This window comes from Malaclemys terrapin, chromosome 21 (genome assembly GCF_027887155.1).
Source record: "Malaclemys terrapin pileata isolate rMalTer1 chromosome 21, rMalTer1.hap1, whole genome shotgun sequence".
Lineage (NCBI taxonomy): Eukaryota > Metazoa > Chordata > Testudines > Emydidae > Malaclemys > Malaclemys terrapin.
The window spans coordinates 15,853,488-15,879,333 of NC_071525.1; the positions used below are offsets into that span (position 1 = coordinate 15,853,488).

A 25,846-nucleotide genomic window follows, 5' to 3' on the forward strand; every position below is an offset into this window, starting at 1 on the left:
GCAGAACACCACATTTATTAGTAATACATGTATTCATTAACACTGTATTATATGCATATAATATATTACACTTACACTCACACACACACACACACACACACACACAAACACACTTCGTCTTGTTGTTACCAATTAGTTGCTCCCGTTAACTTCACTGGCCAGGTGAGTTAGATGGGGGAGGGGGTGGAGCCGGGCTTCTGCCGATCCGGATCGATGCTCCCATGTTGACAAGACGAGACCCGGGGTCCTCTGCAAGACACCTCACTTTTATAGCAGCTTTCCTCTTATGCAAATCTAGACCAGATTCAAACTCTGTGTCTGTGTCCATTGGTCCTTTGTGCTGCTTTCTTTTGAGTGTTGTCCCAATGCTGCAAAGAGGGTGTTTCCAAAAGAAGGTGCTTGCTTCTAACCCCCGAGGCCCTCGGTATGTCTGCTTGTCTTTAATGAGCCCACTTGACACGTTTTATTGTCCTTGGGTCTGGCTCCCAGCCCCTCTCCAACAGTTGAGGCTGTCTGGAGGTGCTGCCTTCCATGCCTTGCTCATCCACACCTTATTCATTCAACAGGGCAATTGATTAAGAGTGGGGGGGGGGGGGGGAGAGCTCTTGTTCTACTGCTAGCAAAAATAATTTTTTCTTCTATCTTATTCTATTCTTAGGGGCTATAATATTATACCAAGGGTAATGCAAAGTTTCTAAATGAGGCTTTGATACAAAGTTCCATGAAAACAGAGGTCACACGTGGGTAGACCCACCACAAGGTTATATGAAGAGGCACAATGTAAAGTCATATGAAAATTATCAGAGATTTATCTACAGCACCGCACTGGGGTATTGGAGCCAGCCCTGATGGAGGGTACAGTGTCTCTGCCCCGCTGTGGCCCACGCAGGACATCGTGGGTTCCCACCCTCCCAACCACGTCCTGGAAGCCCTGGAGCACCTGGCCCTGGAGAACACCCTGCAGATGCAAGAGCTCACCAGCCGCATTGACATTCCCCGCGACGTAGAGGCGCTCAAGTGGGTACCACTAAGGGGGTGGCAGTGTGGGTGCATGGTGCTGTACGGAGCCGTCGTCCCCCAGTGGTGGTGGCTTGTACTGGGGGGTGGGTAGGGTGGCAGAGTCAGAGCTTGGGAGAGGGGCTGCTGTGGGGCTTTGGCCCCTGGTGGTGGCCGTTTGTACTGCAGGGGGCAGAGTCAGGGCTCTGGGGGGTTGTCACCCCAGCGGTGCTGCAGTGACCCATGGCACCAGTGCGGGGGCCTGTACCTCTGCACTCTGGCCTGCAGGTTCCGCTACGAGAGCGCCCGCCTGGAGACCTGGCGGGGCCGCCAGCAGCCCTGCCTTCGGTCCGGGGCCTCATACAGGTGAGTGGGCACATGGGGAGGGGCAGGCAGGGCTGCATCTGGGGGCTGGGCAGTCCCAACGGGTAGGTGTGACGAACTGGGCCTGTTCTCACGGTGGTCTGTGAATGCTGACAGGGGAGTGTTCTGGGATAGTCTGCATTGCAGGATGGGATCTGCCCGAGGGCGCCCGAGGGCGCATACCTGAGTGTGTAACATGAGAACCCAGGAAGGGGTTGAAGGGGAGGCGACTCCTTAGCCCGGGAAACTGAACAAAGGCTGTGGGAGGGGTCGCTGAAAGCGGAGGGCTGGAAGCAGGCAGGGAGAGAGGGCTGGGGGGGATAGATGGCTCTGACCTCCCAGGGGGGGCTGGGCTTGGATGCCCGGGGACCCCAAGATGGACCTAACTGAGGGGGTCCCTGTTGTCTGTGCCTGCAAGACCTGTCTTGGACTGTATTCCTGTCATCCAAATAAACCTTCTGCTTTACTGGCTGGCTGAGAGTCATGGTGAATCGCAGGAAGCCGGGGGTGCAGGGCCCTGAGTCCCCCAATACTCCGTGACAACTGGTGGCAGCGGTGGGATCTACTGCACCCCGTGGACGGCGCTTCCTCGGCGCTTCCTGCAGTAAGTGACTGGGGAGCAGTAAAACGAAGGGGGATTGACGGGGACCAGGCGTGCTGAAGAGTGAGAGAGAGACGGTTATTACCCCTGGGAGTGTGTGACCAGCGAGAAGGACTTTTGCAGTAACAGGGTCCCCCGAGGGGATCGCAGCGAGTGGTCCCAGGGGCGGAGGAGTCTGCAGCTCGACCCTGGCAGAGAGGCGGTGACCTCGAGAAGGGCTGGCACACTAGGGGTCCCCCTGGGAACTGTGGGGAGCTGTGAGCACACAGGCCGGTGAGTGGGCAGCAGGAAGATGTATGCCAAGCGGCTTAAGAGCGACCTGGTGGAGCTGTGCAAGCAGAGGCGGCTGCGCATTGGGAGGCTCACCAAAGAACAGCTCATTGCCCAGCTGGAGGCGGAAGATCGCGCGAATGAACTGATCCCTGTGTCTCAGGGAAGCAGCCTGGCAAATGCAGCGCAGGCACCAGTGTCTGTCCCAGCTGGGAGTGGTCAGCCGGCTGCTGAGGGCTTCCCGAGACCCCTCCTTCCTATGCCTAGGGGAAGGGTGGGGAGGAGCCCAGCAAATACCGAGGGCGCCGTGAGGATCCCCGGCCAGCAGAGGATCCTCCCGGCGACGTTCGGCATCCGGGGAGCGGAATTGGCTGGAATGGGAGAAAGAGCTAAAACTGAGAGAGCTGGAGGATCGTGAACAACAGAGACAGCATGAACGGGAGGAGAAAGAGAGACAGCATCAGCGTGAACGGGAGGAGAAAGAGAGACAGCGTCAGCATGAACGGGAGGAGAAAGAGAGACAGCATCAGCGTGAAGAGAGACAGAGACAGCATGAACGGGAGGAGAATGAGAGACAGCGTCAGCATGACCTGGAACTGGCGAGATTGAAGGGCAGCGAACCCCCGGCTGCGGTGAGTGAGGGGGGACCCAGGACTGCACGGAGCTTTGATAAGTGCATCATGGCCCCATACAAGGAGGGGGAGGACATGGATGACTTCCTGGAGGCCTTTGAGACGGCCTGCGAGCTGCACCGTGTGGACCCCGCGGACAGACTCCGGGTCCTTACCCCCTTACTGGACCCCAAATCCGTGGCATTGTACCGCCAACTGGGAGAGGCAGAGAAAGGGGACTACGAACTATTCAAAAGGGCCCTGCTACGAGAGTTTGGGCTGACTCCTGAGATGTACCGGGAAAGGTTCCGGAGTCAGGATAAAACCCCTGAGATCTCATATCTGCAACTAGCCGCCCGCATGGAGAGATACGCCAGCAAGTGGGCTGGTGGGGCCCAGACGAAGGAGGACCTGATTAAACTGCTGGTACTGGAGCAACTGTATGACCGGTGCCCATCCGACCTGAGGCTGTGGTTGGTGGACAGAAAGCCAGAGAACCCGCGACACGCCGGGCAGCTGGCTGATGAGTTTGTAAAGAGCCGGTCAGGAGATAAAAGGGAGGAGTCCCAAAGGAACAGTCCCACCACAACGCAGAGAGAGAGTCACCATGGGACCTCCCCATGGGAAAATACAGAAAAAACCCATCAGAGGGGAGCATCCGGCATCAGGACCATCCGACCTACTCAAGGGGACCCATGGGACATGGGCTGCTACCACTGTGGCCAAAAGGGCCACATACGGGCCCAGTGCCCTAGGCTCAGGGACAGACTGAGCAGACCGAACCCACAGAGGGTTAACTGGGTAGAGACCCAGCCCGGCGAAAGGCAGCATTCCCAGGGAAGAGGGGCTGGCAGAGTACCACCTGCTAAGGAGGGAGGAGAGCTCCAGGCCAGCTCCTCTAGGGGGCTGGATGCTCCAGACTCAGGGTTTTTGGTTTATATGGTAGGCGCGGGGCTGTCCCTCCGGAGAGAGTACCTTGTTCCCCTGGAGGTGGATGGGAGGAAGGTCAGTGGATACTGGGATACGGGCGCAGAGGTGACGCTGGCCCGGCCCGAGGTGGTGGCCCCAGATCAGGTGGTGCCCAACACCTACCTGACCCTGACGGGGGTGGGCGGAACACCAGTCAAAGTACCCGTGGCAAGGGTACACCTGAAGTGGGGGGCCAAGGAGGGCCCCAAGGATGTGGGGGTACACCCGTATTTGCCCACTGAGGTATTGATGGGGGGGGACCTGGAGAACTGGCCAAGCAACCCCCAAAAGGCACTGGTTGTGACCCGCAGTCAGAGCCGGCGAGGGGCACTGCGCCCTGGCCTTGGGGGGGGTGCCTTGCCTGAGGCGCAGGACCCTAACCTGGTGGGGAGGGAACGCCCAGGGACACGGCTCAGGGAGGCTGCAGCTTCAGGCCCAGCGGGCGAGGAAGAGCAGGTGGCCATCCCTGTCCCAGCTGCTGAGTTCCAGGCCGAGTTACAGAGAGACCCCTCCTTGCGGAAGATAAGGGACCTAGCCGACCTCAATGCGGTACAGACCATGGGACGAGGTGGCCGGAAAAGGTTCCTGTGGGAGAAGGGGTTCCTGTACCGAGAATGGGCTCCCCCAGGGGAAATGGAGTCAGGGGGGATCAGGAGGCAGCTGGTGGTACCCCAGAAGTATCGCCGCCAGCTGCTGTGCCGGGCCCATGATATTCCCCTCTCAGGGCACCAGGGAACCTGGCGTACCCAGCAGAGGCTGCTACGGAGCTTTTACTGGCCTGGGGTCTTTGTTACTGTCCGACAGTACTGCGGATCCTGTGACCCCTGTCAGAGGGGGAGGAAGGCCTGGGACAAGGGGAAAACAGCTTTAGGACCCTTGTCCAGCATAAAGGATCCTTTCCAGAGGGTGGCCAAGGTTAAAAGGGCGGCTCTAAACCAAGAGAGCCCAAAGCACAGACCTCCAGACTGGAGCGCTGGGAGAAGACCACAGCCCAGTTGGAACCCCAGAGGTATGGGGGTGGGAAAAGGGCACAGGCCGCATAAACCTTCCCACATGCGAACTGCGAGTGCCATCAAGCACCCCGACCTAAGGGGGGGCGTGAAACTGAAGGGGCCTGGTGTAATTCCCACCAAGGAACTGGAGGGATGCGGGGGCATCCATGGGAACGGGGGTAGGTTCGAACTTCCCCGGGTCACTGGCTAAAGTGACCCTGCTCAGTTCGGTCTCGAAGGGGGGAGAGATGTGACGAACTGGGCCTGTTCTCACGGTGGTCTGTGAATGCTGACAGGGGAGTGTTCTGGGATAGTCTGCATTGCAGGATGGGATCTGCCCGAGGGCGCCCGAGGGCGCATACCTGAGTGTGTAACATGAGAACCCAGGAAGGGGTTGAAGGGGAGGCGACTCCTTAGCCCGGGAAACTGAACAAAGGCTGTGGGAGGGGTCGCTGAAAGCGGAGGGCTGGAAGCAGGCAGGGAGAGAGGGCTGGGGGGGATAGATGGCTCTGACCTCCCAGGGGGGGCTGGGCTTGGATGCCCGGGGACCCCAAGATGGACCTAACTGAGGGGGTCCCTGTTGTCTGTGCCTGCAAGACCTGTCTTGGACTGTATTCCTGTCATCCAAATAAACCTTCTGCTTTACTGGCTGGCTGAGAGTCATGGTGAATCGCAGGAAGCCGGGGGTGCAGGGCCCTGAGTCCCCCAATACTCCGTGACAGTAGGATATAGTGCAGGGGGAGGGGGGGCACATCTGGGGGCTGGAGGTTCCGGGGGTTGGGATATAGCGGGGGAGGGGAGTGTATCTCAGTGCTGGGGGGTCACAGGGACTGCAGGGGGACCTCAGGGCCATATCTCCAGCTGGGATATAGTGGGGGAGGGGGCAGTGTCCCCTGGCCCCTCCTTACCTGCTCCCTCCCCCTGGCTGCAGGAAGGCTGGAGCAGGTGTGAGGAGCTGTGGGTGCAACAGCTCCCCCTACAGGCCCGGGAGCAGCGCGGCACGGCCCAGCTGGCCTCCCTCCTGCAGGAGATGCACCGGCTGCTGGCGGACGGCTCGGAGCGTGCCATCCTCGCCAGGTAGCTGCCCCAGCCCCTGGGAGACACCCTGCCTTCTGGGCTCACCCCTGCACAGTTGGTGACCACCCACTCCTGGGAGACCGTCCCCTGCTGGGGAGACTTCCCGCTCCAGGGGTCCCCCTGCGCTGTGAGGGCCCCCTGGAGAGCGCTCCCTGTTGGGGAGACTACCCTGTTCCGTGGGGTCCCCCTGTGCTGTTGGGGCCTGTGGTGGGCACCCCCTGCCGGGGAGACATCCCCACCACCCAGGGTCCCTCCTGCACAGTCTGTGACCACCCACCCCCGGGAGAGTGCCCCCTGCTGGGAAGATTCCCTGCCCATGTGGTCCCCCCCGCCCCAGACCTACAGAGTGCGCCCCCTGCTGGTCCCCATCCGCCCGCTGAGCCGGCCTATCCCGCCCGGCCCCCAGGGCAGTGCTGGAGCTGGAGCTGCGGGCTGTGCGGCTGGCGGGGCTGCCGGGAGCTGGAGCGGGAGGCAAGTGCCCGCCACGCCGAGCTGCAGGACTTGCAGAGCAAGCGGCAGCGCATCTTGGACTTCCGCCACCTGGTGGTGAGTACGTGGAGGGGGGGAATCTGGGGGTTAGAGCAGGGCAGCCTCTGGACATGGGATCTGCCTGGGGGTAGGGGGACAATAGGGCACACACTAGGATATGGGCGGGGTTGGCTGGGAAGGGGCCCATGGGTGGGGGATTCTTGGAGGGGGATCCACAGGGTACCTGGCTGGCCTAGGGGCTCAGGATTGCTGCTCCGTAGCTCTCTTTCCCACACCTCGCTAGATTCCCTCGGGGCATCTTCCCAGTCAGGGACGTCACTCTGGGGATCAAAGTCCCACTCTCCTGCCCTTACCGCTGCCATCTGGCGGTTTGCGAATCCCAGCCTTTGTTTAAGGTGCTGGATAAGGGACTCGCATCGGCTGTGATTAGCGGGGAGAGCTTTACTTTGTTCTATGGTTAACCTCTTGACCATGCCTTGCAATATTTGATTTTCTTTTTCTATTTTTTCCTTTTCCCCGACCTGTTCCTCTAACTTCTTTTCTCTTTGTTTGCCCTCCCTGATTGCCTCCCGGAGAGGGTCTAACTGGCTTTGCACCCCTGTCGCTACCACTTTCCATCTTTCTGCCTCTTTTTCCATATGAGTGAGTTTTTCATGCAGGGAGGCATTCTCCTCCTGGCAGGATGCCAAGCGGGAGTATAAATCCCTGCATGCGTCCCACAAAAGCCAGATTGCTGCTGAATCCCTTTTAGTTGGAGTAGGCTTGTACAGGATTATATACCTTGCCAGCCTATCCTCCAAATCTGAAATAGTACACACATCTCCCAGTCCCCCTTCCGTCCACGGGCTGTGTCCAAACCTCTGTAGTACTTGTTTAAAGGGTGTGGGCTCTTGGACAAAAGACAGCGTTCCCTGTTTTTCTCTAAAGATGTCTTTAGACTGTGTCTTCCCAAACATTTTCCCTAACAAGTGTGCCATAGCCAAGTACAACACAGGAAACCAAGCTGATAAATATCAGAACACTATAACCTCCAATTCCTAAAGGAGTGACTTACAAATAGCAATTTTCCCTTTTTAACTCCTGAAGGAACAACTTAACCCTTTCTGGGCCAGAGGAAGAGACACCAAGTCTCCCTCTGTATTACTCTGTCTGCTACCACTGAGGGTTCATACATCAATTATACAAATCCTTCCCCGGATTAGATCCTTCCTCGGATCAGAGTGAGAAACACTAAGTTCTCCTCTTTAGCTCAGTCTTGCTACGGCTGAGGGTGTATGTACCTCTATAACACAATTTAAACCTAAACTCCTATATCCTTCAGAGTTTGGTTAATCCTTCCCCGGATCAGAGTGAGAAACACTAAGTTCTCCTCTTTAGCTCAGTCATGAACACAATTTAAACCTAAACTCCTATATCCTTCAGAGTTTGGTTAGTTAACTGAAAGTTTACGCTCTTTTTCCTCTAGTGCCAGGCTTGCTAAAGCTGGCGGTGTGCACACCAGTTTTATAATAACTGTGGATTCTATGCTTGCTCCCCCTTTCGCATTCTCCACCAATAATGTTGTCCCACAAACTTATACAGGATCGTTTTAGGGGTCAAGGCAAAGATGCCACATTTATTATTAATCTGTAACTATTAACAAATACCTCAATGCTTATACACATACAGTCACACACACACACACACACACACACACACCCCAAAATGTTCTGCAGCTGCTGGATAGTTACCAGTCCTGAGTGTAGTTTGAGTTCTCAGCTTGGGATCGTAGCTCGTGACAGCTAACTGGCCAGGAGAGCTGAGCACGAGGGGGAGCCGGGTCTCTGTCGGGCGCGCACCGATGCTCCTTGATGTTGATAGCAGAACGTTACCCAAAGTCTCTCATTTCACCCTTCCTTTTTTATAGGAGTTTTTGGATTCAAAGTCTCTAGGTCTCGCTGTGTCACGCCGCCTCTGGGTTTGACTTGATCACCCGTCAATTGCAGGCGTGACTGTCAGCCTGGGACCTGGCTTTGATCTTCCTTCTGTTGTTTCTTTTTAAGGTGGAGGCTTCTTGCTTGAGTTAGGGCTGTTGTCTAGTTCTTCAGCCTTTGGTATTTGAACTTTATCTCATCAGGACGGGCTGGTGCTGGAGGTTGATTCTATCACCCATACATCCCTCATTCACACATCTTAACTAGACTAATAAAATTACAGCAGGGTCTGCAAAAATGAAGGTTGCAGCAAGCCCTTACAAAATGGAGTAAGCGTTTTAAAATGGGGTTTGAATTACAATATGGCACAGAAGTTACAATGTAGCAAAATGGCAAGTGTAATGAAAGTTACAATGTAGTAACAGAAGTTACAATGGTACAGTGGATAACTTAAAAACAATTTCATTCACATTGGTTCTACAGTACCAATGCTGTACTACCCTGGCAGGCGGCTGTGACGACGGGGGCCCGCAGCCCTTCCCAGGGAGCAGGGGGGGAGGTGGGCTGGGGTGCCTGGTGAGGATGGGGGGGTGCCGGAGAGTGGGGGGTTCAGGGGCTGATCCTTGGCTGCCCTGACCCAGTCGTCCCCCGCCTCCAGGTCCCAGCAGGTCCCGGCCCACGAGCTCTCCATCCATAGGCTGGGCCGGACGGCGCTCGCCCAGCACCGGGCCTTCCTCACTGTGTGCCAGGCTTCTGGCTTCCCTCTCTACAAGGTGAGACGCACACTTGGTGGAGCAATGGGGCAGGGAGTGGGGAGGTCTCCGCACAGGGCAGGAGTGAGACCCTCTTCTGGGGGGAGATGGGATGGGGGGCCCTGGAGGAGGGGGTGGGGCAGGAGCACCTCCCTAGTTTATTCTGCATTAAACCTCTCTAGAGCCCCATGGGGAGTGATCTTGGGCGGGAGGGGGAAGGCCCTGTCTCCCCTCACCCCCCGTCTCTGTCTGTCTCTGCCCCAGGCCCTGGAGCACCTCCTGCCCCACATGGCTGAGCTGAAGAAGGAGCTGCTGGCCCTGCGTGCCCAGCTGGGCTACAAGAGCCAGGCGCTGGCCAGCCTGCAGCAGCGCCAGGGCTCCCCAGGGACCGACGCACAAAGTGAGATCCCCTCCATGGCTCCAGACGGACAGGGGGACGCCCCCCCCCCCGCCTGAGGACCCTTCCCAGGGTCTGCAAGGGGCACGAGCCGGCCTGAGGGGCGGCAGGACCATGGCATCCACCCAGCAGCTCAGCACACCCCTCCCGCCGCCCCCCAAAGCCATAACTCCTCCAGGCCTCACTGACGTCTCTTCCCCCAGCCCTGGTGCAGGCCCTGCGGGACCACGACCGGGAGCAGGCCAGAGCCCTGGGGCCGCGGATCCAGCTGGTGATGGAGCAGTGCAGGCAACGCATCGAGCGTTATTATTCTCTAATAAAATTTAAATCTTGATTTTTATCAGTTTAATCCTCATTTATTCATAGAATCATAGAATATCAGGGTTGGAAGGGACCTCAAGAGGTCATCTAGTCCAACCCCCTGCTCAAAGCAGGACCAATTCCCAGCTAAATCATCCCAGCCAGGGCTTTGTCAAGCCAGGCCTTAAAAACCTCCAAGGAAGGAGACTCCATCACCTCCCTAGGTAACGCATTCCAGTGTTTCACCACTCTCCTAGTGAAATAGTTTTTCCTGATATCCAACCTGGACCTCCCCCACTGCAACTTGAGACCATTGCTCCTTGTTCTGTCATCTGCCACCACTGAGAACAGCCGAGCTCCATCCTCTGTGGAACCCCCCTTCAGGTAGTTGAAGGCTGCTATCAAATCCCCCCTCATTATTCTCTTCTGGAGACTAAACAATCCCAGTTCCCTCAGCCTCTCCTCATAAGTCATGTGCTCCAGACCCCTAATCATTTTTGTTGCCCTCCGCTGGACTCTTTCCAATTCTTCCACATCCTTCTTGTAGTGTGGGGCCCAAAACTGGACACAGTATTCCAGATGAGGCCTCACCAATGTCGAATAAAGGGGAACGATCACGTTCCTCGATCTGCTGGCAATGCCCCTACTTATACAGCCCAAAATGCCGTTAGCCTTCTTGGCAACAAGAGCACACTGTTGACTCATATCCAGCTTCTCGTCCACTGTGACCCCTAGGTCCTTTTCTGCAGAACTGCTACCTAGCCATTCGGTCCCTAGTCTGTAGCAGTGCATGGGATTCTTCCGTCCTAAGTGCAGGACTCTGCACTTGTCCTTGTTGAACCTCATCAGGTTTTTTTCGGCCCAATCCTCTAATTTGTCTAGGTCCCTCTGTATCCGATCCCTACCCTCTAGTGTATCTACCATGCCTCCTAGTTTAGTGTCATCTGCAAACTTGCTGAGAGTGCAGTCCACACCATCCTCCAGATCATTAATAAAGATATTAAACAAAACCGGCCCCAGGACCGACCCTTGGGGCACTCCGCTTGAAACTGGCTGCCAACTAGACATGGAGCCATTGATCGCTACCAGTTGAGCCCGACGATCTAGCCAGCTTTCTATCCACCTTACAGTACATTCATCCAGCCCATACTTCTTTAACTTGGCGGCAAGAATACTGTGGGAGACCGTATCAAAAGCTTTGCTAAAGTCAAGGAATAACACATCCACTGCTTTCCCCTCATCCACAGAGCCAGTTATCTCATCATAGAAGGCAATTAGGTTTGTCAGGCACGACTTCCCCTTCGTGAATCCATGCTGACTGCTCCTGATCACTTTCCTCTCCTCTAAATGTTTCATAATTGATTCCTTGAGGACCTGCTCCATGATTTTTCCAGGGACTGAGGTGAGGCTGACTGGCCTGTAGTTCCCCGGATCCTCCTTCTTCCCTTTTTTAAAGATGGGCACTACATTAGCCTTTTTCCAGTGATCTGGGACCTCTCCCGATCGCCATGAGTTTTCAAAAATAATGGCTAATGGCTGTGCAATCACATCCGCTAACTTCTTTAGCACCCTTGGATGCAGCGCATCCGGCCCCATGGACTTGTGCACGTCCAGTTTTTCTAAATAGTCCCGAACCACTTCTTTCTCCACAGAGGGCTGGTCACCTTCTCCCCATGCTGTACTGCTCAGTGCAGCAATCTGGGAGCTGACCTTGTGCGTGAAGACAGAGGCAAAAAAATCATTGAGTACATTAGCTTTTTCCACATCCTCGGTCACTAGGTTGCCTCCCTCATTCAGTAAGGGGCCCACACTTTCCTTGACTTTCTTCTTGTTGCTAACATACCTGAAGACACCCTTCTTGTTACTCTTAACATCTCTTGCTAACTGCAACTCCAAGTGTGATTTGGCCTTCCTGATTTCACTCCTGCACGCCTGAGCAATATTTTTATACTCCTCCCTGGTCATTTGTCCAATCTTCCACTTCTTGTAAGCTTCTTTTTTGCGTTTAAGATCAGCAAGGATTTCACTGTTTAGCCAAGCTGGTCTCCTGCCATATTTACTATTCTTTCTACACATCGGGATGGTTTGTTCCTGCAACCTCAATAAGGATTCTTTAAAATACAGCCAGCTCTCCTGGACCCCTTTGCCCTTCATGTTATTCTCCCAGGGGATCCTGCCCATCTGTTCCCTGAGGGAGTCAAAGTCTGCTTTTCTGAAGTCCAGGGTCCGTATTCTGCTGCTCTCCTTTCTTCCTTGTGTCAGGATCCTGAACTCGACCTTCTCATGGTCACTGCCTCCCAGGTTCCCATCCACTTTTGCTTCCCCTACTAGTTCTTCCCTGTTTGTGAGTAGCAGGTCAAGAAAAGCTCTGCCCCTAGTTGGTTCCTCCAGCACTTGCACCAGGAAATTGTCCCCTACACTTTCCAAAAATTTCCTGGATTGCCTGTGCACCGCTGTATTGCTCTCCCAGCAGATATCAGGGTTATTAAAGTCTCCCATGAGAACCAGGGCCTGCGATCTAGCAACTTCTGCTAGTTGCCAGAAGAAAGCTTTGTCCACCTCATCCCCCTGGTCTGGTGGTCTATAGCAGACTCCAACCACGACATCACCCTTGTTGCTCACACTTCTCAACTTTATCCAGAGACTCTCAGGTTTTTCTGCAGTTTCATACCGGAGCTCTGAGCAGTCATACTCCTCTCTTACATACAATGCAACTCCCCCACCTTTTCTGCCCTGCCTGTCCTTCCTGAACAGTTTATATCCATCCATGAGTGGTACTCCAGTCATGTGAGTCATCCCACCAAGTCTCTGTTATTCCAATCGCATCATAGTTCCCTGACTGTGCCAGGACTTCCAGTTCTCCCTGCTTGTTTCCCAGGCTTCTTGCATTTGTGTATAGGCACTTAAGATAACTCATCGATCGTCCCTCTTTCTCAGCATGAGACAGGAGTCCTCCCCTCTTGCGCTCTCCTGCTTGTGCTTCCTCCCAGGATCCCATTTCCCCACTTACCTCAGGGCTTTGGTCTCCTTCCCCCGGTGAACCTAGTTTAAAGCCCTCCTCACTAGGTTAGCCAGCCTGCTGGCGAAGATGCTCTTCCCTCTCTTCGTTAGGTGGAGCCCGTCTCTGCCTAGTACTCCTTCTTCTTGGAACACCATCCCATGGTCGAAGAATCCAAAGCCTTCTCTCCGACACCACCTGCGTAGCCATTCGTTGACTTCCACGATTCGACGGTCTCTACCCCGGCCTTTTCCTTGCACAGGGAGGATGGACAAGAACACCACTTGTGCCTCAAACTCCTTTATCCTTCTTCCCAGAGCCACGTAGTCTGCAGTGATCCGCTCAAGGTCATTCTTGGAACTATCATTGGTGCCCACGTGGAGAAGCAGGAAGGGGTAGCGATCCGAGGGCTTGATGAGTCTCGGCAGTCTCTCCGTCACATCGTGTATCTTAGCTCCTGGCAAGCAGCAGACTTCTCGGTTTTCCCGGTCGGGGCGGCAGATAGATGACTCAGTCCCCCTGAGGAGGGAGTCCCCGACCACCACCACCCTCCTCCTCCTCTTGGGAGTGGTGGTCGTGGAACCCCCATCCCTAGGACAGTGCATCTTTTGCCTTCCAATCGGTGGAGTCTCCTTCTGCTCCCTTCCCTCAGATGGGTCATCTAGTCCACTCTCCGCATTAGTACCTGTAGAGAGAACATGGAAACGATTGCTCACCTGTATCTCCATTGCTGGTGCATGGACGCTCCTCTTTCTCCTTCTGGAGGTCACATGCTGCCAAACCTCCTCACAATCCTTCTGTCCCTGCTGCGCCTGCTCTGAATCTTCAGAACATTGTGGCCGTAGAAGCATCTCCTGACGTCTGTCCAGGAAATCTTCATTTTCCCTTATGCAACGCAGAGTCGACACTCGTTTCTCCAGCCCTCGAACCTTCTCTTCCAATATGGAGACCAGCTTGCACTTTGTACAGACAAAGTCGCTTCTATCCCGTGGAAGAAAGACAAACATGGCACAACCTGTGCAGGTTACAACAGCTGATCGCTCACCTTCCATATCACCGTCCTCTTAAGAGCTTCCTCAACTGTTGCAGGAACTACTCGGAGAAATCTGCAGATGAAAGCCTCAGTGAGCTCTCCCCAAGCAAAAACTCCCAGGCAAACTCCCGCTGTTAACCTCTGCTGTTCGCCGCTCAGCTGGTTCGCTGCTGACTGCCCTTATATACCAGTCAGGCCCACTCAAGGCCCACCTGGAACAAAGCACTCCCAATTCACACTTTTCAAACAAGCAAGCAAGCAATCAAGCACACGGTCAAACTGACCAACTGTCCCAGCAGCAGACACTCAGATACTCACCAACACAGCCCCCCTAATGCAGCACTTAGCGTACCTCCTATACGATTCTATACGATTAAGCCGCTACCTTGATCTATATAGCACTATATCTGCCACACTAAGCACAAGCAGTGGGAATGCATCCTACTGCTCCTAAAACTCAGCCCAAACTGCTGGCCTCTACTCCAGCATGCCACCGGGCCCCGCCACTGCCAACTCTACCGAGAGTGGTCCTCAGGGTGCTTCCCGAGAAAGACCCCAGGGGTCTCCAAGCCACAGCAAGTCACCAGCTGCAGAAGAAAAGAGGGAGTGGGGGAAAGACCCCCCAGATGCTACCACAGGAAGCTCCCGCATCCTGAGACCAGCCTGCAGGGACATCAGGGAGAGGAGGAACATCCACCCCGCTCCTCAGCCACAGCGAGGTCCCCCCGCCGTGGTCCTGCCGCCGGTAGACTCTCCGGCCGACCAGCAGCTGCAACCACCTGGAGCCTGCCCTGCCGTACTTCTGCCGCCAGGGAAGCCCCTCGCAGATGGCCAGCTGCAGGGTGCCCGCCACACCATGCGGCTATCACGGACCGGCCGCCAGAGAACCCCACTGCCCAGCTGCTGCTCCTCCCGCCAGGGGACTGCTTCCTTGGATCCCAGCCGCCTGGGAAACCCTCCGGCGCCCAGCTGCTGCTCCGGATGCCGGGTAAGTGCCCCAGAGAACCCCAGGACTTACCCGCACGTGGAGACTCTCCCACAGCCCCCCCACCACCCATGCCGCCGGGGGACCCCTGCCCTGCGTCCCAGCCGCTGCCCCATGTGCGGACTGGGGACCCCTGCGGCGTGTCCAAGCCGCCGCCGCCGCCTGGGACGTCGAGCGACCTCAGCTCCGCTCCCCGGCTGCCGCTTCCTGAGCAGTCCGGGGAGCCATGCGGCGAGCTCCAGCCGCCGCCGCCCGGGACGCCATGGGACCCCTGCCCCGCGTCTGGACCGCCGCTCCCTGGGCAGCCCAGGGAGCCACGTGGCGCGCCCTGGCCGGCGCTGCCGGGGCCACCAGGGGACCCCTGCCCCACTCCCTGCCCGCCGCCGTCCCTGCCCGGGCTGGCGTGGGACCCCTGCCCCGCTCCCCGGCTGCCGCTTCCCGAGCAGTCCGGGGAGCCATGTGGCGTGCTCAGGGAGCCCTGCGGTGTGCTGCCACTGCCCAGGACTCCAGGTGACCCCTGCCCCGCGCCTTGGCCGCTGCCCCCCGGGCAGCTAGGAGAGCCCCGCGGCGCACTTTGGCTGCCGCTGCCGGGGCCGTTGAGAGACCCCTGCCCTGCTCCTTGGCCGCTCTGGCCCGAGCGGACCCGTGGCGTGCCGCAGCCGCTGCCGCCCGGGTCACTCTGGGACCCCTGCCCCGCTCCCCGGCTGCCACTGACCGAGCAGTCCGGGGAGCCCTGCGGCGTGCCCTGGCCGCCACCCGGGACGCCGGGGGACCCCTGCCCCGCGCCCTGGCCGCTGTCCCCCAGGCAGCCCAGAGATCCACGTGGCACGCACCGTGCCGCTGCAGCCTATGCAGCCAGGGGACCCCCACCACCTGCCCCGGCCGCCACCGCCCGAGCGGCCGGGGGCTTCCCACCCTGTGCTCCAGCCACCAATGCACACAACGTCCGTGGAGCTCCCTGATGCGCCCCAGCAGATGAGACCCCGGCCCGTCGCCTACCAGCTGCCACAGAGTCCGAGAGAATCGCCCACCCGCCACTCGACGCTCCAGCTGCCGAACGATCCCTACGCAGTCCATCAGCCGCTTCAGCCGCCGGGAGACCTCGCAACCACTCCACTACTGCCCCAGCAGCTAGGGACCCCCCCCACGCTCCTGTTGCCCCAGCCAACAAGCGACTCCCACACCGCCCAGCAGCAGCTGCACCCATCGACCACTCCCCCCCCATGTCCCTCAGTCACCTCGGGAACTCTGCGCTTGCACACTAAGAAATGGGCAGTAGCCCACGAAAGCTTATGCTCTAATACATTTGTTAGTCTCTAAGGTGCCACAAGGACTCCTGTTCTTTTTGCGGATACAGACTATCACGGCTGCTGCTCTGAAACCTGCCTGCGTGCAAGCCATCGTTCTTGGGAAGTCCTTTGCTGGCAACATTTGCAGTGCTGACTCACAGTCCTCAAGATCAAGCCCTTAGAAGAGAGAACTGTGACTGCAAATCAGAGGTCATCTAGTCCAACCCCCTGCATCCTTCCTGGGACTCTCAGTCCTCTTCTAAGGGCTTGATCTTGTATTACTGAAGTCAGTGGGAGTTTTACCACTTGTTTTGCTTGGATCTGGACTGGTTCCATACTGGAGCTCCTAGAACAGTCCTCTCTCCTCCATGTGATCTCATCCTGCTCCCTGCATAACAACAGGAATATTTTCACAAGGAGAAAAGAATGGAACAGTTCTCTCCTATGGGGGGGGGGGGGGTAACACTACTGAGAGACAGTGACCCAAAGACCCCACTTCCATAACATGAGAAAGCCAATCTTTTCAAAATTTTATGAAAGAGTAGAATAGAAATGAAAAAAGCAGCTGCTCAAGTAGGTAAACCCCCATCAAAAAAAAAAACATACAAAACAGTCAAACAGTTTGAGCACCAATAGATCACAAAAGATTTTTTTCTATTTTTTCAACAACCATGTTCTCCCCGGAGGGAGGCGCACCACACCTGGAAGTACTGCAATACCAGGCTGATGCATGGAGTGGAAGGAGCAAGCTCCTATTCCATCTCCCTGTTCCAAAAATCCGTTTAATATAAAGTTCTCACATCGAGAACATATCAGATATTAAACTGATAAGAACAGATTTAAATTTTATTAGGGAATATTTAAAGAAATAAACGATACAGAAAATTTGAAGCGTTAGTCATTGGTCATTGGGGGTAACATGCAGAGTAAGGGGGTATGTTGGTGTTTTGGGGCTGGGCAGCACACATAGTATATACACACTGCAATGTCCCCAATGAGGGGTGGGTAACCGGTGGGCGGGATCAGGAGACAGTCGATAAACGGTGAGGGTCCACCACCCATACGGGAGGCAGGGACAGTCATGGGTATAAGCAAGCGGGCTGGGTAATGGGGAAGGGGTGACCCTCACGTGGCGGGATTCAGCTAGGTTTGGTGGGTTTAGGGCTCAGGGGATAGGGTCCAGCAGGGGGGGTGTGTGGGTGCACGAGGTCTCCCCGGCTCACTCTCGGTATTGGCGGTGGCCGGTGATGTGCTCGGTGTAAATGTCCCGGGACCAACGGATAGTGTCCGAGACCATGAGGCGTCTCATGAGCCGCGCGTAATGACGGCCCACCCCACAGGACCTCAGCACGCGTTCGTTACACGGGTCCCAGGCACCCAGGGCCCCAACGAGCAGAGCGTCGACGTGCACCTCGTAGCCCTTGGTCCGCAAGGTGTCAGCCAGGGGGGCGTATTTTTCGAGCTTGCGGGCTCGGGCTTCGCGGAAGGCCGGGGTCCTGTTCTCGAACGGAATCGCTACGTCGACCAGGATGATCTTTTTCCCCACCTCGTCCGTGACGACGATGTCCGGGCGCAGCGGGCTGTCGGTGCCAGGGACGGTGCGGTTGACAGCGATCTCTCCCAGACGCGGGTTGATGGCCTTCACTAGACGGTCCTGGACGGCGTTGTGGCGTAGCTGCCAGGCTCTGGCGTGGGGCTTGCAGCAGCACAGGACGTGGGGCAGGGTTTCGTTGACGTACCCGCACTTCCTGCAGCGTTTGTCCCGGTTCCCGTGGCGGATGGCACCGTTGAGAGGGACGCAATTCAGCCGGGCGCGGTGAATGAACCGCCAGTCGGCGAACCGGGTGAAGCTGCCTGTGGGGAGGAAGTGGTTGCTGGAGTCCCACTTGCTGGTTATTTCGAAGACTTTACCCTGGTCCGGCTTTTTCTTCAGGGCGTCCACGTAGAGCGCGTGGACGGCGGCCTTCAGGGATCTCTCCAGCACGCCTCTGGCTCCCGGGGTGACGACGATGTTGTCCTCCGTTCCGATCCGCGGTATCAGGACTCCCAGCTCCTGCCGTTCCTCGTTCCATTCCCAGCGGCAGCCCAGGCGCTTTCCCAGCCGGCGCGTGGCATTGCGGGCGCGGGTCCACAGCGAGGCGAAGTCTCCCCTGTCCCGGGCGAAGTCGCCGTCCAGGGAGCCGCTCAAGAAGGTGGCCACATCTCGGTCGGAGGGAGGTCTGCCGATTCGTTTCTCGGTGGCGGCGTGCAGGGCGGTCGTTGCGACGTTCTTTACCGTGGCGTCCGGGCAAGTCAGGAGGCGGAAGGCGTGTGTGAGGACCGCGATGTCGCAGAGGTCTCCCATACGGGGGACGCCGGCACCACCGTGCCTGTGCTTGATGTATACGAGTTCGTTGCTGGCTCTCCGGGGCAGGGACATCCAGTTTTTGACCAGTTTCCGGATGGCGCTGTCCGCCTTGTTGAGGGGCACCTTTGCCACGGCGGATCCCCTCAGGACGAAGGCGATGCGGGGGATCAGGAAGGTGTTGAGGGCGTTGATCTTCTGCCACGGCGCCAGCAGGGATGTGTCGATTTTGGCGGCGTCTTGCAGGATCTCCCCGATGGTGTCCTCGGGGGTCTGCCGGACGCGGAAGCCTGTCGGCGTGCCGAGGTGCTGGTACGCCTGCCCCTCCGCCAGGGGAACGACGGACTCGCCCTGGATGAGGAACTCCGTCATCAGTACCGAGTCCCTCTTGCTCCCGTCGACGTGGAGGGACGCACACTTCTTGGCATTGAAGCGGAGTCCCGCCCAGTCCGCGGCTCTCCCGATGGTGTCAAGCATGCCCTGGAGCCTCTCGGGGTCGTCCGCGATCAGGACCAGGTCATCCGCGTAGGCCAAGATGCTCACCCTCTCGCCGTGTAGGTCGAAGCCGTCGGCGCCGTCAGAGATCGCCCGCAGGAGCGGCTCCATGGTGAGGTTAAAGACGATGGGGCTGAGGGGGCAACCCTGCTTCACGCCGCTGTGGATCGGTATCTCTGCGGTCTCCCCTTCTACCGATCGGATGGTGGTGCTGCAGCCCTCATATAGCTCCCGGATCAGGTGGAGGAAGGTCTCTGGCATCCCAAACTCCTGTAGAGTGTCGAAGATGTGATGGTGGGGGATGGACCCGAAGGCGTTGGCCAGGTCGAGCCACGCTATCGAGCACTGCCTCCGCGTTCTCCTGGTCGTCTGGATGACGGTCTGGAGAAGGAAGTTGTGCTCGTAGCACCCCTCCGACGGCATGAAGCCCTTCTGGGCAGCGCTGATGGCTCCCCCGGTCGTCGCCCACTCCGTGATCCTGGCTGCCAGGCAGCTGGCGTACAGTTTGTACATGGTGGAGCAGAGGGAGATGGGTCTCCAGTTGCTGGGGTCGTCCCGCTCGCCCTTCTTGGGAATCAGGACGGTCATGGCCTTCTTCCAGGAGGTGGGGGATCGGCCGAAGCGCTTGCACAAGTTAAAGATGTTGGAGAGCAGGAGGCAGCCGGGGTCCCGCTTCTTGAGGAGGCTGTAGGGGATGCTGTCTTTTCCGGGTGCAGTATTCTTGGTTCTGGAGAGCCTGGCCGTCACCTCTTTAGGGGTGAAGTCGGCCTCCAGGCCGTCCGCGTCGGGAATGCGGGGCAGGGGGCGGAGGCACTCCGGGCGCTGCGCGTCGTTCCTGGGCACGCCGCCGAACACTCCGAGGAAGTAGTTGTAGAGGCGCTCGGGCGGGATCGTGCAGTACGACGGGGGCCCGTCGAGGATCTCTCTCACAGCCTTGAGGCGGTTCGTACGGTACATCTTCTGGATCCTTGACGCGGCTGCCGGGTCGAAACGGCGGCCGGTGTTCCTCCTTCCAGCTCCCCTGGTGTTGTTGTCACGGTGTGGGGCGGGCCGTCTCGGGGCAGGCCGGGTGGTCTCCTGGTTCGGTGTCCTCTTGAAGGCAATCTCCGCGGACAGCTCGCCGGTGAGCCTGTCAACGAGCAGGTCAAATTCCGCGAAGGAGGCTGCCGCTTGGAGCTCCTCGATCCAGGCGGCCTGCCAAGGCGTGGCTGGCCTAGGCTCCGGCCGCCGGTCCTCGGGCTCCTCGGTCGGCGTGGGCAGCGAGTTTGTCGTGTGGTCGATGGGTTGTCCCACTTGTGGGTCGGGGGACTCCGCGGTTGGGTCCCGGGGCGTAGTCGCTGGTGGGGTAGGATCGCCACTGGTTGTTGGCGGAATCTGGACAGGGTCAAGGGGGGCGGGGGTGATGCCAGGTCTTCCGTGTGCGGCTGCTGTCTGGGGGGTTGTCGCGGAAGCGTGCGACCTTCTGGCAGCAGGGATCGGCCTGGGGCCTCTGGCAGCAGTAGTTTGCAGAGTGGGCTGGGGGGTGGACCCCGTTCCCTCGGTAGGCGGGGTTCGAGGTGCAGGTTGAGGGGTCGCATTGGCTCTTCCTGCGGTTGGCGCCCGTAGGGTGGCCTGGCGACCGGCGTCGGTTCCGCGGGGGGCAGGGGTTCGGGCGGCCACGCGTGGCGGGGCGCTGACCCTTCTTGGGATGGGGTTGCGCTGGTTGGGCGTCGGGAGTGCACTAAGACGCCTCAGCTCAGAGAGCTTACGGGCCACCTGGGTGGATGTGAAAGGTGTCCAGCTGGCAGGGGCTCGGTTAACGTTGCCTGCTGTGGGAGGTGCCGTCTCGGTGGTGGGGCCCTGGTCCAACGGCTCGGGGGTTGGAGTGGGTTTTAAGGTGGCGGTTGGCGGGGGTGCCCCGTTTCCACGCGGCGCGGGAGCAGCGGGCCGGGGCACAGGAGGGCGAGAGGCCGGGACCAGAGTTGTCGCAGAACGGGCTCTCTTGCAGCTGGCCTGGTGTGCCTTGCATCTCTTCTGAGTTTCAAAGGGCAGGCTGCAGAGGGCGCAGCTGAAGGTGGTGGATTTGCCATGGCACCTTTTCAAGTGCCTGGTGACTCCTCCGAGGAGGCGGAAACGCCGGGGCGGCGAGCAGATGGGGCAGGTGAGCGCATCAGCGGCAAGGGGGTATGTGAGGTAGATGGTGTCATCGTCACCCCCCTGCGGAGCGGGGGTCTCAGTGGTAGTAGAGGTTTCTCCAGCAAGGGTGTCCCGCTGGGGGTCGGGCGGGGACTGCTGGGGGCCAGGGGGTGTGACTGGTGCCCGCCGGGGGACAGGGGAGCCGTCTCGTGGCGGCTGGAGCAGCTGGGGAGCAGGGGGCGTGTCTGGGTACCGCAGGAGAACCGGGGAGGCATCTCGTGGTGGCTGGGGCGTGTGGCAGAGTTCCCTTGACAGCCGGGGGACGTGGGGTGGGGTGTTCAGCAGTTGCGACTGCTGTGGGGCGGTGTGGGGGTCTCCCGTTGGCTGGAGCAGCAGGAGCGTGGAGTATGTCCCCGGCGGTTGGGGTGGCAGGGGAGTGGTTGGGGGGTCCCCCGGTGGCTGGAGCAGCAGGTGGACAGCGGAGGAGTCGCTCTGCAGCTGGAGTGCCAGGTGATGGGGGCGCAGGTCTCCCAGGTTCCGCGGCAGTCGGCGGGCAGCGGGTCGGGGTCCTGTCCGCCGGGGCGCATCAGTGGGCTCCTCGGTCACTGCGAGCGGTGGCGGCTGGGGCGCAGGGTGGGAGGCCCCCTGCGGCTCGGGCGGTGGTGGCTGGGGCAGGTGGTGGGGATCCCCTGGCTGCATAGGCGGCAGCTGCGCGGGGCAGGAGACCCCCGGGGGCTCAGACAGCGGCGGCCGGGGCGGGTGGTGGGGATCCCCTGGCTGCATAGGCGGCAGCAGCGCGGAGCAGGAGATCCCCGGTGGCCAAGGCAGCAGTGACTGGGCCACGTGGCGGGGCTCCCCGAGCTGCCCGAGTAGTTGCAGCTGGGGAGCGGAGCAGGAGTCCCCTGGCGGTGGGACCAGCGGCGGCTGCGGGGTTCCGCGGGGCTCCCCGGGCTGCCCAGGCAGCGGCAGCCGGGGAGCGGGGCAGGAGTCTCTGGGCGGCAGCCGGGGCACGTGGCGGGAGTCCCCGAGCGGCGGCGGCGGGGGTGCGCCGCGGGTCTCCCCGGGCCGCTCGGGCAGCGGCAGCCGGGTAGCAGGACAGGAGTCCCCAGGCAGCCCCGGCCGCGGCACGCCGCGGGGCTCCACGGACCGCGGCAGCCGGGGCGCGGGGCGGGAGTCCCCGAGCGGCGGCGGTGGGAGTGTGCCGCAGGGCTCCCCGGGCCGCCCAGGCAGCGGCAGCCGGAGAGCGGGGCAGGAGTCCCCCAGCGGCGGCGGCAGAGGCGCGCCGCGGGACTCCCCGGGCTGCTCAAGCAGCGGCAGCCGGGGAGCGGGGCAGGAGTCCCCGGGCGGCGGCGGCGGAGGCGCGCCGCGGGGCTCCCCGAGCTGCTCCGGCAGCGGCAGCCGGGGAGCGGGGCAGGAGTCCCCGGGCGGCGGCGGCGGAGGCGCGCCGCGGGGCTCCCCGAGCTGCTCCGGCAGCGGCAGCCGGGGAGCGGGGCAGGAGTCCCCGAGCGGCGGCGGCGGAGGCGCGCCGCGGGGCTCCCCGGGCTGCTCCGGCAGCGGCAGCCAGGGATCGGGGCAGCGGTCACCGTGCGTCGGCGGCGGAGGCGCGCCGCGGGGCTCCCCGGGCTGCTCAAGCAGCGGCAGCCGGGGAGCGGGGCAGGGGTCCCCGGGCGGCGGCGGCGGAGGCGCGCCGCGGGGCTCCCCGAGCTGCTCCGGCAGCGGCAACCGGGGCACGGAGCAGGGAACCCCTGACGGCGGCTCGGGCAGCAGCGGTCGGGGCACGCGGTGGGGCTCCCCGGGCTGCCCAGGCAGAGGTGGCCAGGGCGTGGGGCAGGAGTAGCCCACCGGTGGCTGGGGTAGGGGCAGCTGGAGCACGTGGCCCGGCTCCCCAAGGTGGACACGCGGCAGGGGCTGGGGCTCGGGGCAGGGATCCCCAGGCTGCGCCAGGGGGGGCGGCCAGGGCGTGGGGCACGGGTCCCCCGGTGGCATGGGCAGCCGCTTTGGGGAGGGGGGGCAGCCCCCCGGCAGCATGGGCGGTGGGGGAGCCGCGGGAGAATCCCCTGAGGGGAGTAGGTGCTGGGGCTCAGTGGGAAGGATACCTGGCCCCAGGGGCAGCAGATGGCCAGCGGGGCTCCTCTCCGGCAGCTGGGACACGTGGGGACGGACTCCTGGCGGCAGCAGCAGCTGGGCGGCAGTGGATGTCTGGGGTAGCAGGGGCGTGGGGAGGCAGTCTCTCCGCGGCTGCGGCTCTTCCCGCGGCAGGAGCGAGGTGGAGCAGACTCCCGGTGGTTGCAGCTGCTGGCGGTCGGCTGCAGGTTCGTCCAGCGGCTGGAGCACTGCAGGGCGGCCTCCCGGCGGCTGGGGACCGGGGTCTACCTTCCTCCTCTCGGTGGTGTTCCTGCAGGCTGGTCTTCGGATGGAAGAGCTTTCTGCAGCAGCATCTTGGGGGCGATTCTCCTTGTCTTCGCACTTCCCTCTGGATCTGCTGGTTTGCCATGGCTCTGAGACACCGAGAGACTTCTTTCGGGTAGTGATCTGAGAAGATCTCCGGGGAGGACCAGGCGTAATAGCCGGGAGCCTGTGTCGAGCAACAGGCTGTGCTGGGACAGTGGTCAGAGCTTTAGGTTGCGTGTTAGGGGTTGCAGGATGCATCCCGGAGCACCATGAGCTCGTCAGGATAGCTGATACAGTGTATCAATAGTGATTCAGATTAAACTGATATAGATCTAGGTAGTAGCTTATCAGATGCAATTAATAAAGATTAAACTGATAAGAACAGATACTAGGTTTGCACCACAGCTCAGAGAGCCGAGACGCTGGACCAGAGCTCAAAGAGCCGAGAAGCGAAGTAATGGGGAAGGGGTGACCCTCACGTGGCGGGATTCAGCTAGGTTTGGTGGGTTTAGGGCTCAGGGGATAGGGTCCAGCAGGGGGTGTGTGTGGGTGCACGAGGTCTCCCCAGCTCACTCTCGGTATTGGCGGTGGCCGGTGATGTGCTCGGTGTAAATGTCCCGGGACACTACTGAGAGACAGTGACCCAAAGACCCCACTTCTATAACATGAGAAAGCCAATCTTTTCAAAATTTTATGAAAGAGTAGAATAGAAATGAAAAAAGCAGCTGCTCAAGTAGGTAAACCCCCATCCAAAAAAAAAAAAACATACAAAACAGTCAAACAGTTTGAGCACCAATAGATCACAAAAGATTTTTTTCTATTTTTTCAACAACCATGTTCTCCCCGGAGGGAGGCGCACCAAACCTGGAAGTACTGCAATACCAGGCTGATGCATGGAGTGGAAGGAGCAAGCTCCTATTCCATCTCCCTGTTCCAAAAATCCGTTTAATATAAAGTTCTCACATCGAGAACATATCAGATATTAAACTGATAAGAACAGATTTAAATTTTATTAGAGAATATTTAAAGAAATAAACGATACAGAAAATTTGAAGCGTTAGTCATTGGTCATTGGGGGTAACATGCAGAGTAAGGGGGTATGTTGGTGTTTTGGGGCTGGGCAGCACACATAGTATATACACACTGCAATGTCCCCAATGAGGGGTGGGTAACCGGTGGGCGGGGTCAGGAGACAGTCGATAAACGGTGAGGGTCCACCACCCATACGGGAGGCAGGGACAGTCATGGGTATAAGCAAGCGGGCTGGATAATGGGGATGGGGTGACCCTCACGTGGCGGGATTCAGCTAGGTTTGGTGGGTTTAGGGCTCAGGGGATAGGGTCCAGCAGGGGGTGTGTGTGGGTGCACGAGGTCTCCCCGGCTCACTCTCGGTATTGGCGGTGGCCGGTGATGTGCTCGGTGTAAATGTCCCGGGACCAACGGATAGTGTCCGAGACCATGAGGCGTCTCATGAGCCGCGCGTAATGACGGCCCACCCCACAGGTCCTCAGCACGCGTTCGTTACACGGGTCCCAGGCACCCAGGGCCCCAACGAGCAGAGCGTCGACGTGCACCTCGTAGCCCTTAGTCCGCAGGGTGTCAGCCAGGGGGGCGTATTTTTCGAGCTTGCGGGCTCGGGCTTCGCGGAAGGCCGGGGTCCTGTTCTCGAACGGAATCGCTACGTCGACCAGGATGATCTTTTTCCCCACCTCGTCCGTGACGACGATGTCCGGGCGCAGCGGGCTGTCAGTGCCAGGGACGGCGCGGTTGACGGTGATCTCTCCCAGACGCGGGTTGATGGCCTTCACTAGACGGTCCTGGACGGCGTTGTGGCGTAGCTGCCAGGCTCTGGCGTGGGGCTTGCAGCAGCACAGGACGTGGGGCAGGGTTTCGTTGACGTACCCGCACTTCCTGCAGCGTTTGTCCCGGTTCCCGTGGCGGATGGCACCGTTGAGCGGGACGCAATTCAGCCGGGCGCGGTGGATGAACCGCCAGTCGGCGAACCGGGTGAAGCTGCCTGTGGGGAGGAAGTGGTTGCTGGAGTCCCACTTGCTGGTTACTTCGAAGACTTTACCCTGGTCCGGCTTTTTCTTCAGGGCGTCCACGTAGAGCGCGTGGACGGCGGCCTTCAGGGATCTCTCCAGCACGCCTCTGGCTCCCGCGGTGACGACGATGTTGTCCTCCGTTCCGATCCGCGGTATCAGGACTCCCAGCTCCTGCCGTTCCTCGTTCCATTCCCAGCGGCAGCCCAGGCGCTTTCCCAGCCGGCGCGTGGCATTGCGGGCGCGGGTCCACAGCGAGGCGAAGTCTCCCCTGTCCCGGGCGAAGTCGCCGTCCAGGGAGCCGCTCAAGAAGGTGGCCACATCTCGGTCGGAGGGAGGTCTGCCGATTCGTTTCTCGGTGGCGGCGTGCAGGGCGGTCGTTGCAACGTTCTTTACCGTGGCGTCCGGGCAAGTCAGGAGGCGG

The 25,846-nt window shown here is 59.5% G+C and overlaps 1 protein-coding gene and 2 non-coding genes across 3 annotated transcripts; 1 reads left to right on the forward strand and 2 right to left on the reverse strand.

Annotated features, from left to right (window-relative positions):
• Window positions 1-667: 667 nt before the first annotated feature.
• LOC128826926 (uncharacterized) lies at window positions 668-9,723 on the forward strand. Its single transcript, XM_054010498.1, has 6 exons — window positions 668-1,017; window positions 1,285-1,362; window positions 5,734-5,879; window positions 6,286-6,425; window positions 8,940-9,054; window positions 9,298-9,723. Exons 1-5 carry the CDS (start codon window positions 791-793, stop codon window positions 8,976-8,978), a joined length of 630 nt encoding a protein of 209 aa, XP_053866473.1. The 5' UTR covers window positions 668-790; the 3' UTR covers window positions 8,979-9,054; window positions 9,298-9,723.
• Window positions 9,724-16,720: 6,997 nt separating this feature from the next.
• On the reverse strand, window positions 16,721-16,905 carry LOC128827565 (U2 spliceosomal RNA). The gene has a single exon (XR_008442993.1). It is a non-coding gene; the product is annotated as a U2 spliceosomal RNA (small nuclear RNA).
• Window positions 16,906-24,228: 7,323 nt separating this feature from the next.
• On the reverse strand, window positions 24,229-24,413 carry LOC128827554 (U2 spliceosomal RNA). Its single transcript, XR_008442982.1, has one exon. It is a non-coding gene; the product is annotated as a U2 spliceosomal RNA (small nuclear RNA).
• Between the last annotated feature and the right edge of the window lie 1,433 nt (window positions 24,414-25,846).